This window comes from Schistocerca americana, chromosome 4 (genome assembly GCF_021461395.2).
Source record: "Schistocerca americana isolate TAMUIC-IGC-003095 chromosome 4, iqSchAmer2.1, whole genome shotgun sequence".
Classification (NCBI taxonomy): Eukaryota; Metazoa; Arthropoda; class Insecta; order Orthoptera; family Acrididae; genus Schistocerca; species Schistocerca americana.
Window position 1 is genome coordinate 827,022,960 of NC_060122.1, and position 12,223 is coordinate 827,035,182.

The 12,223-nt window shown below is 36.9% G+C and overlaps 1 protein-coding gene across 5 annotated transcripts in view; it reads right to left on the reverse strand.

Moving 5' to 3' along the window:
- Positions 1-295: 295 nt before the first annotated feature.
- The window catches only part of LOC124612565 (zinc finger protein 84-like), an 83,013-nt gene continuing 71,085 nt past the window's right edge, over positions 296-12,223 (reverse strand). For all 5 annotated transcript variants that reach the window (XM_047140843.1, XM_047140844.1, XM_047140846.1 and 2 more), the window contains exon 9: positions 296-2,642. In XM_047140843.1, coding sequence (XP_046996799.1) covers positions 1,682-2,642 — 961 coding nt within the window. In that variant the 3' untranslated portion in view covers positions 296-1,681. The remainder of the gene's footprint in view (positions 2,643-12,223) is intronic.

The following is a 12,223-nucleotide window of genomic DNA, read 5'->3' on the forward strand; positions in this document are numbered from 1 at the left end:
CTCAAAATGTCGTTTCTCTTCTATCAGAAATGTGAAAGTAAATAAAGCTAATATTGGCACTAGCATTTGTTTCCTGTGTCACAATAGCTTATTTTGCAAAGCAAAACAAAACAATAAAGCACCTAGAAGCAGTTCACTTTACTTTAATGACTACAAAAAGGCTGAAAGATAAACGTCTGACCAGTATGAATTAATAGAGGGAGAATAAACATAAAAGTAGCTTACAAATCATATAAATGCTTTATTTCATATGGAAAAATTTTACATAAATATATAATCATCTATTTAATTTTATCTTTGTATATTTTTTCTACAAAGTCCATGGAATTTTTAGAAACTGGTATTTCTGGAAGACCTCTACCTTTACACTTCAATAAAAAAATACAGTAATGCTGCATAAAAGTCTAACAAATAACCATCACATTGTCAGAAAAAGTATTTGTTGTGATTTTCAAGTTATTCATGGAGCAGAAAATTTTAAGTCAATCTCAAATCATTTGTATAGTCATTCAGTGCATGTGATATGACAGTATTAAAATACACAATCCAAAACTTACTTCTGAATCTTCAATCAAAATCTGTGTTACTAGTGTTACCTGTCACCTTTCAAATTGCAGGAGAACATTACTGAAATAATCATCACTTTCTTAACGCTGTCGATCAACAGTCAGTCTTGTAATAGTGTAATATAAATGCATATAAAGTTTTACAAGATATTCAAAGCAAACATTATGAATCTTATGTTTCAAGTTTGTTCTTAAGCAAAATTAAATTTTTATCAAAATACAAACATTTCATTAAAAACTTACTCACATATATTAAAAAATGCAAATATTTTAAAAATTATATTTTTGTTCATCTTACACAAACTACAAGTTATGAAAAAGTCTTTCAGAGCTGAATTCTTAAATGCACTTTCTTTTCAACAAAATATTTTTCATGTGATACAACAACAAAAATCACAGTTGTATGCAAGAAACATGAAGGTTTAGAGTTGGATAAACTCTTGAAAGATATAAGAAATATTACTAAATAATGAACAGAAATTACTTTAACAAAATGTTACGTGCTGTGATTAACAGTAAATAGGTGAATGCATTTTCATACTTGCACTCACAAAGGAAAAACTGCTAATCAAATTTTGTGAAACAAAATATAGCTTTGGCACTAAAATGCTACATACTTATAACATACATAACCTAAAGCTAAAGCTTGATTTTGTCAACAGTAGACGTCTTGTCATGATGCTTCCACTTCAGCAAGTTTTGTAAGTCACTCTAATATATTAACAGAAGTGCACCTTAAATTAAATAAATTATACACAAGTTTCTTATGGGAACTAATAACAAAGTTAAAATTTTGTAATGTAGGTAATAATCATCTTGGTTCAAACTGCCATTAAAGTTTAAATCTATCTATATTTTGCTCCAAATACAAATTGTGACATTTGTTTTTAATTCTTTGTAAAAATAGTTTCTTCAAATGAGCATTCTATGTGAATATTCTGTTGCCTTCTATAGCATTTTATCAGAATATTGGCGTTTGTGATGCGAAAGAATTCTCCAAGAATACACTGAGGTGTAAAAAAGATCCCAAAGATTTGTGCTATCAAATCTGAAAACACAGCCATCGTCTGAACGTTTGAAAGCCGTCAAGACTGCTTCAACCAAGATTATATTTTCTAAGAAGTGTTTGCAACAACTACTACAGTGCGGCCCTCATTGCTTTCATGTGATAAATGTTTTGATTCTGATCTGTTTCTCCACTGGGAACTGTTTTCACAGTGCTGTCGTCTGATTACGGTAAGAACACTTGATGAAGAATGATTGTCTTTCAGCTTAGAACTTACAGTCTGCTTGTCTGGAAAAAGTGTTTCTATAAAAACTGGACTCAGTGCTACACTATTAGTAACAAGAAGAGGTTCAGCAGGGGGCTGTGGCAACAACTGTGCAATACACTTACTGTTTCCAGCAAGGAATGTTGCCTTTTCCACATTACTCACATCTTTCTGGAACTGTTCATCCTTTTTATCATCAGACTCATATGTTTCTTTAACAGTAACATTCAGTGTGCTCACTGATTCTTCCAAATAACTATCCGATTTAATACAGTCTCTAGACTTCTGTGAATCAAATTCTTTTTCAGAAATGGCATCTGCATCATTTGAATTATCAGATTTGTCTTCCATAAATGAAATATTACTCTGCCTCATTGCTACTTCCACAACATCAAAAGGAAAGTATTTTGGATGCTGCCTCTCATCATCATCATTTGAATCACTGCTGTTTTCTAAGTAATCCATTTCACAATTTCTGTATTTTCCCATATCTGAATTGTCTCCCACTTCACAATGCCTTGGTGATTCATTTTCCTCTGTACAGCTGTGAGTAATACATTTATTTTCTTTACGGTCTTCTCCACCCTGCTCTACATTTTTCTTTTTTGAACTAAATTTAGTAAGAACTTTTCCCTTCAGCAAATTTTTCCTAGCGGTGCTCTTGTTATTTGAATCAACTGAACGAGGTGATGTTCTCACACTCTTGAACTCCTCCTCTGAGAGAACAATTAAACCTCCTGAAGTCGTTAAAACTTTACCATGACGTGTTTTCAAGTGCCGCTTATAAGTATTTCGTGTCTTGAACCTAGAACGGGAGAAAAAGATTACTGTAAGCATATTATATGCACATTTCAAATAGCAAAAGAACAAATGACAAGTCAAAAAAAGACAACATGTTAATGGGGATAGAAAAAGAGAAGAAACTAAAGAGTTATAGTTTAAATTAGAGCCCAGACTACAGAAAAGCTTTGAGATTAATTAATGTATTAGAGCTTCTTACTGTTAGTTAAATAATGGTAGTTTCTTTCTCAGAGTCTCTGTTTCACTAGTCAAAGAGTTGGAAAAATGGCAAAATACATTCCGATTGTTCATTATTTACTTAATGTCACATTAACTATACAAAACACCAGTTAACATGATCTCTGTTATCGAGGACAGTCCAGAAAGCTTTTATCTATTCTTAACTTTACAGCATCAGCAACAAATATGTACTTTAATTTTAACTTTCACTTCAAATACAAAATAAAACATTAAATTTGCAAATGTATCATTCCAATCTATGAGTTAAATTTTACAGCTTGTTCAACCATGAAATTATTACAGCACCCACTCCTCTGCATACTAGAAACAATTAGAATGGGATCAAAATTTTTGACTCACTAGAAACAAATAATTCTTTATTTGAATTCAGGTTTATATGACGCATCTCTTTTAATTTACCATTTTTGTTTCCAAAAATGGATCTGTTTAACTCATTTGTTCTGGATCGTACTTTATTTCTTTCAGGCGCTCTGATTGCTGCCTTGAAAACCCATTTTGTGTTCAAAATGTTCAAATGTGTGTGAATTCCTAAGGAACCAAACTGCTGAGGTCGTCGGTCCCTAGACTTACACACGACTTAAACAATTTCGATGAGAGCAGCATCTTGTCAACACAGTTTCAACAAATTAAAGATGATAAAAAAGCTATTTACAGTTGAGCACAGGTGAAGTAGAGTGTCAAATTCAGTTATCTTGTTGACACAATATGACACAGCTGCTAAATTTTACTTCAATGGCACAATCAACGCAAGGAAATGGAAACTAAAATTATAATGAACATTTAATTCTTGAAAAGGAAGATGTTCTCTGCACTTATTTATAGCAAATTTTGTTTTATTTCCAGTTAAAAATTTATGCTCTATTAATAACTTATGATAATAAATAAAATCTTATTTATTATAAATCATAAAATCTTATTTATTATAAATCATCTGGAAATCACACAATGATACTTCAAATTAGTTATGTGCAGTCATCTGTTGTTTTACATCTGTTGTTTACATCTGTTGTTGTTGTTGTTGCTGCTGTTGCTGCTGCTGCAGTCGTCATCTGTCCTAAGATAGATTTGATGCAGCTTTCCATGCTAATCTATCCTGTGTACGCCTCTTCATCTCTGCGTAACTACCGCAACCTACATTCTTCTGAATCTGCTTACTGTATTCAAATCTTAATTTCCCCCTACAGTTTCTCTCTCTCTCTCTCTCTCTCTCTCTCTCTCTCTCTCTCTCTCTCTCTCTCACACACACACACACACACACACACACACACACACACAACTGACAATTCCTTAATGCCCCATCCCTACTTTTAGTCAAGTTTTGCCGTAATTTCTATTTTTTCCCCAACTGATACACTAACCCATCATGTCATTCTGGCATGAGCTGCCAGTCGTGTGCATTAATACTTGTGTGAATGAATGGTGGGCATTTCTCTTTGCCAACAAGGGCTGTGGCTGAAAGCTTATGTGTAACGGTCTTAATGGTGCTGTCTTCAGCTTAGCATGTTATGTTTACGGTGTGTAACAATCTCTCTTTTTGTACATTTTTGTTAACCCCTCATTTATTATTCAATCTACCCACCTAATATTCAGCATACTTCCGCAGCACTACATTTCAAAACCTTCTATCTTCTTCTTGTCTGAATCACTATTGTCAATGTTTTACTTCCAAAAAGGCTACACTCCAGACAAATATCTTCAGAAAGAATTTCCTAACACTTTGGTTTAATATTAGAAATGGATTCCACTTTTTCAGAAATGTGTATCCTGCTACTGCTAGTCTGCATTTTATTTCTTTCACACTGCAGCCATCATCTGTTACTTCGCTGCTCAAATAACAACACTCAGCTACTACTTCAAGTGTCTCTTTTCTAAATTTAATTCCCTCAGTATGATCTGATTTACTCAACTACATTTCATTAGCATTGTTTTACTCTTTTCAAGACAATCCATTCAAATACTCTTCCAATTCCTTAGACATACCTGACATTATTACAATGTCATCAGCAAACCACAATGTTCCTATTTCTCTTTCTCAACTCTCAATTCCCTTTCCAAATTTCTCCTTGGTTACATTCCCAGCTTGCTCAATGTTCAGGTTGAATAACATCAGGAATAGGCTACAACCCTTACTGCTTTCTCAATTAATGCTTCCCTTTCATTTTCTTCACCTCTTGTAACTATATCTGGTTTCCGTACAAGTTGTAAATAACCTTTTGCTTCCTGCACTTTATTCATGCTACCTTTAAAATTTCACTGAGTATGGTCCAGTCAACATTGTCAAAACCTTTCTCTAAATCCTCAACTGCTATGAATGTAGCTTTGCCTTTATTCAAACTTTCTTTAAGGTAAAGTCTCAGAGTCCGTGTTTCCACACGCATTTCTACATTTCTCCGATATATGAACTGATCTTCGCCAAGGTCAGCTACCACTTATTTTTCCACTGTTCTTTAAATAATTCATGTCAATATTTTGAAACCCTGACTTATGGCCAATAGTAGGAATCACACCTGTCAACACCTGGCCTCTCTGGAACTGGAATAGTACATTTTTCCTGACATCTGAGTGTATTTTGCCAGTCTCATATCTTGCACACCAAGTAGAATAATTTTGTCCTGGCTGGCTCTCCCAGTAATCTCAATAATTCTGAGATAATTTCAACTACTCCAGGAGCCTTGTTTCCACTTAGGTCTTTCAGTGCTCTGTCAAACTGATTTCACAGCATCATATCTCCCACCTCATCTTCATCTATGTCCTCTTCCCTTTCTATAATACTCTCATCAACTTCATTTTCCTTGTAGAGGTCTTATTTATATTTCTCTCTCATCTTTTAGCTTTCCCTTCTTTGCATGTCAATGGCTTGTCATCTTAGCTCTTTATGTTCAGACAGTTGCTTCTCTTTTCTCCAGAGATCTCTCTAACTTCCTGTAGTTATGTAAGCTTGTAGAGCCTTGCATTTGTTCTCTATCCCCTGATTAATATTTATGCACTTTTTGTCAATCTCCATTTTTAGATGCCTGTGTTCCTTTTTGCCTGCTTCATTTACTGCATTTTTATATTTTCTCCATTAATCAAATTACTATCCAGTGATTCCTTCTAGGTCTTGTCTTTTTTACCTATTTGTTCCTCTGCTGTCTTCACTACTTCATCCCTATTGGGTTCCTTTCCCCTGTTTCAGTTAACTGGCTAATGTTCCCTCTGAAACTTTCAGCAACCACTGGTTGCTTCAATGTATAGGGGTCTTATTTCCTTAATTTCCAAACTTCTTCAAATTTCTTCAGTTTTAGTCTGCAGTTCAAAACCAATAAATTATGGCCATAGCTCACATCTGTCCCTAGAAATATGTGTAGTTTAAAGTCTGGTTTCTCTATCTCTATCTTACCATTATATAAACAATCTGAAAACATCCACTGACCCCATGTCTCTTCCACGTATACAACCGCCTTACATAATCCTTAAACCAAGTGTTGGTGATGGTTAAGTTATGCTCTGTGCAAAATTCTGTTAGGAAGCTTCCTCTTTCAGTTATTTGTCAAAGAGGGTAGAGGAGTGGAACAGAGGCTCGGGGCACTCTCTTGTCCTACGGGTGGGAAACTGCCCCTAAAGGGGGAAGAATCAGCAATGATCAACACCATCAGGATGCAGAAGGCAATGGAAACCACTGCATTAATGACACATAACATGTATCCACAGGACATGAGGCCTGTAACTGAAGTGTCATGATGATATCTCCATTGGCAAAAGATTCCAGAATAGTCCCCCATTCGAATCTCCATGAGGGGACTGCCAAGGGGGAGGTTACCATGAGAAAAAGATTGAATAATCAATGAAAGGATAACATTCTACGAGTCAGGGTGTGGAATGTCAGAAGCTTGAACATGGTAGGGAAACTAGAAAATTTGAAAAGGGAAATGCAAAGGCTCAATCTAGATATGGTAGGAGTCAGTGAAGTGAAGTGAAGTGAAGTGAAATGAAGTGGAAAGAAGACCAGGATTTCTGGTCAGATGAGTATAGGGTAATATCAACAGCAGCACAAAATGTTATAACAGGAGTAGGATTCATTATGAATAGGAAGGTGTGGCAGAGAGGGTGTTACTGTGAACAGTTCAGTGACAAGGTGGTTGTTACCAGAATCGACAGCAGAGGAGAGAGCGGATAGGTAGAAAGAATACACTGAAAGCCTCTATGAGGGGGAAGGTATCTCTGATGTGATAGAAGAATAAACAGGAGTCGATTTGGAAGAGATAGGGGATCCAGTATTAGAATCAGAATTTTAAAGAACTTTGGAGGACTTAAGATCAAATAAGGCAGAAGGGATACATAACTTTCCATCAAAACTTCTAAAATCATTGGGGGTAGTGGCGGCAAAAAGACTATTGACATTGGTGTGTACGTATGAGTCTGGTGACATACCACCTGACTTTCGGAAAATCATCATCCACACAATTCTGACGACGGCAAGAGATGAAATGTGCGAGAATTATCACACAATCAGCTTAACAGCTCATGCATCCAAGTTGCTTACAAGAATAATATACGGAAGAATGGAAAAGAAAATTGAGGATGCGCTAGATGACGATCAGTTTAGCTTTAGGAAAGGTAGAGGCATGAGATAGTCAATTCTGACGTTGCTGTTAATAATGGAAGCAAGACTAAAGAAAAACCAAGACACGTTCATAGGATCTGTCAACCTAGAAAAAGTGTTTGACAATGTAAAATGGTGCCAGATGTTCGAAATTGTGAAAAAAGTACGAATAAGCTATAGGGAGAGACGGGTCATATACAAATGTACAACAGCCAAGAGGGAATAATAGGAGTGGACAACCAAGAATGGAGTGCTCATATTAAAAAGGGTGTAAGACAAGAATGTAACCTTTTGGCCCTACTGTTCAATCTGTACATCGAGGAAGCAATGATGGAAATATAAGAAAGGTTCTGGAGTGGAATTAAAATTCAAGGTGAAAGGATATCAATGATGCGATCTGCTGATGAAACTGAAGAAGAATTACATGATCTGCTGAACGGAATGAACAGTCTAATGAGTACAGAGTATGAATTGAGAGTAACTCGAAGAAATATGAAGGTAATGAGAAGTAGTAGAAATGAGAACAGCGAGAAACTTGACTTCAGGATTGATGGTCACGAAGTTGATGAAGTTAAGGAATTCTGCTACCTAGGCAGTAAAATAACCAATGATGGACAGAGCAAGGAGGACATCCAAAAGCAGATTGGCAATCGCAAAAAGGGCATTCCTGGCCAAAAGAAGTCTACTAAAATCAAATATCGTCCTTAATTTGACGAAGAAATTTCTGAGAATGTACATCTGGAGTACAGCATTGTATTGTAGTGAAACGAACTGTGGGAAAACCAGAATAGAACACAATCTAAGCATTTGAGATGCAGTGCTACAGACGAATGTTGAAAATTAGGTGGACTGATAAGGTAAGGAATGAGGAGGTTCTGCGCAGAATCAGAGAGGAAAGGAATATGTGGAAAACACTGATAAGAAGAATGGACAGAATGATAGGACATCTGTTAAGACATGAGGGAATGACTTCCATGGTACTAGAGGGAGCTGTAGAGGGCAAAAACTGTAGAGGAAGACAGGATTATACATCCAGCAAATAATTGAGGACGTAGATTGCAAGTGCTACTCTGAGATGAAGAGGTTACCACAGGAGAGGAATTCGTGGTGGGCCACATCAAACCAGTCAGAAGACTGATGGGGGAAAAAAAAAAAAAAAAAAAAAAAAAAAAAAAAAAAAAAAAAAAAAAAAAAAAAGCAGAATGCCCGTGGAAAAGAGTCATACCTGCAGTTTCACCTTGCTTTCAGCCATTCCCAGTAACAACACAGCATGGCCAAGTTGGCTAGTGTTAGAAAATCATATCAGTCAACCACGTAGATTGCTGCCCTTGCAGCTACTGAAAATGCTGCTGCCCTCTCTGGAGGGAGGCACATGTTCGTCTGGGCTCTTCACAGATACTCCTGTTGTGGTTGCACCTACAGTATGGTTATCTGTATTGTTTAATCTATCAGGGTCATTAGGAAAGAAAGGAGCTGAAGGCTCTGAAATGGAAACTGCTGAAGGTATCACAATGCAATGGCTATGGAAGATGGTGTAATCCCTGTAAGAGTGCCAAGGCTCCAAACTTGTCGCTAGAGGACTGTGCATGTGTTGACCATCCACTGCACTCAGCCGTGCTGGAAACAGGGAAATGGAGGCTTCAAACCAAGAGTGAAAGGTTGTAGTGCAGTTTCTGACTATGGAAGGAGTGCAAGGAATGGAAATTCATTGAAGCATGACCCAAGCATAGAGAGAACACTTAATGTACATTACAATTCCAAAGGTCGGTTCGACTTTTGGGGCAATGACTGCCACCATAACTCTCCATTCTTCAATAATGTAGGACATCAGTGTGCACGTACTAGCTCTGTTGCCACGTGAGTGACTTCTTCCACATGCAATGACATTATTATCACCTCAGTGGTTTTCATTTTACAGCCCCAAGTTTGTTTCATTTTGAATTATGCTTAATATATAGCTCATTTAAGTAATTTTTTCAGTAATGCTTATTTTTTACTAAACCAACACTACAAATTACAAAGGTTCCTAAATCTACGTGGAAAAATGTAGAGAGGACGGCATCACAAAATGTTGTCCTTCAAAGTGCACGTTTCGTACGATCCTCGCAGCATTGAATATATATACTATCTGATCAGCAATATCCGGACATCTGTTTGTGGACAGTATAAAGTGATTGTCCACCCTCTGCGTTTGTGGTGGCTCAAACTTTGCTCGTGACTCTCTCAGTGAGGTGTCTGAATGTATACGGAAGAATGTCAGTCCGATAGCAGTGACGTTGGACACTAGAGCTCAGAGCAAATCCAGCACTCTAACTCATCCCAAAAGTGTTCCATAATGTTCAGATTGGGACTCTGGGTGGGTCAGTTAATTTCAGGAACGTTACTGTCCACAAACCATTGTCTCACAGATGCTGATTTATGACAGAGTGCATTGTCACTCTGATACAAACAATCCTAACTATTCCTCCACTGTACACAGTAGTCAATGCTGTAAAATGTGTTTTCTTTAGTGCAGTACGGGACCCACAACCTAACCAAGAAAAGATCTACACATTGTAATACCACATCCTCCGTAATTCACTAGTGGCACTACACATTATGATAGGTAACGTTCTCCTGGCCTTCACTGCTTTCCATCAGACTGCCACAGCATGTAGCACGAATCTTCACCCCAAACCAATCATTTCCAGTTACCCACCATCCGGTGGTGTCTCTCTCTACACCACTTAAATTTCTGGCTTTCAAGGAGCTGCTCGACCACTGTGCCCTATTCTTTGTAACTCTCTGTGCACAGCCAATTGCACCAGCTGGACTGCTGGTAGCACTCTGGAATGCACACGTCGTTCTTTCTACATGTTTCATGTGATTTTTTACAACCACCTCCTGCAATGCTCAAGAGTCTCTATCCAATTACTAGTACATGTTCGAAGTCCTTGAGCTCTGCTGTTACTGGATCTCTACTAACAACACAATACTTCTTGCCTCCTTTTTACTGGTGGGTCTGCCATTTGTGACACCTGGTGGTCAATTCTGCATTACATAGGAGTGCCCAGATACTTCCGATCTGATGATGTACACTAATTTATCCATATTCACGAAAGTTAAGATCCGTGGTTGTACACTGAAATACTTGAAGGATTTTATATAGTATTATTTATGCAAAGTTCCACACATTCATCTATCTTCAACTCGCATAATACATTATATCTTCACCGGTACAATTTTTTATCAGCTGTATTTTGAATACTGCAGTTGTCTGGACTTCAGTAACTTGTAGCTCCTTTCTCCTTTATGGGCAAAGCACACAAACACACTTATAGTTTCACCAAAGCACTGCTGCAGTACAGTATTCGCACAGTCAGTCGCACAGCAAATGCTGTGCAGCATCAGTGCATTATCGAAAGTAAAAATGTTTCTGCTATCCATAAAAGGCAGAAAAATGAGCTACAAGGTATCGAACGAAAAGCAGCTACAGCATTCACAATGCAGTCAATGAAACATTTTAGTGGCGAAGAAATAATTGTTTATGCCAACTGAAGATTGATGAAAGCCCAATACTTGGCTTGTCATAAGTAAAGCTATATAAAATGTGACTGGCTACTGTATTTCCTTAAGTAACTACATATTTAATTAGAATTATGAATATTGAAGCAGCTGCAACCAGGAGACCAGGACACAGAGACATTTGCCACAGTATGAGATGGAATCCTGTGTATTTTCAGACTGACTGAAACATAGGAATGTGGAATACTGCCTGTCCTCTTTCTTTCTTTCTGTTCTGTTTTCTATTTCATACATAAAACATGCTCTTTAAATAGATGAGATATGCAAATTCTCACATAAACTGTATTTTTCAAAACTTTATTGCACAGTATATAATTTAGTCTTCTGGTAACAACATAACAACAATGTATTTGGTTCTCACACACACACACACACACACACACACACACACACACACACGCACCTATTTCGAGGGCATGTGTGGATCCAAAAAGTAATGAGATGTGCGGACTCTGCTACTAGCAAAATTTTTATATATACCACACTTTGCAGAATTATGCAACATTTGCTATACTTCATGGAATTGTCCTACATTCACTACATCACAATCAAGCCCCCTTGGAACACGCACTGCTTTGTCATCTTCTGCCAACAGCATCAATGGGCATCTGTATAGAAGAGGTAGTTGTGTTCTCATAAGGCTGATGGCAGTCCTTTGCAGTCCCCTCAGCAAGAAAAAGCCTTTTGAAAAACATCCTTGAGCAGTATAATATCACATCAATATACTTTGCTACCCATTGTATCAATGAAGTATTCAGCATCAAATGATTTGTCAGTTGTCACCTACACAACCTGTCTTCTTAAGATATATTAGAGAAAAAGTCACAAACTGGGAGTGAATAATGAAATAAAGGAAAGCTACTTATTAAAACAGACTACTTTTTAAGGCCAGTTCAGGGAACAAAAGGAATCATACAAGAAAATTGTTCAGAACCTGTTCCAGACATATGAAAAGATATAAAATTTACCAGGTTTATGAAACAATATAAAACAACAGATTACACGAAGAACTGGTGCTAATGATCTGCACCCGACATAAAAAAACATTTCATACGTGCTAAACACATATTAATCATCATAATATTCCCTGTACTGTGTATACTTATTAGGTTGGTCACACAAATTGCAGTCTGTCTTTGGCCTCGCCAATCAGCTTCCTCCATCTTCTTTGGTCCATATATTCTTCTCCAGCTAATCCC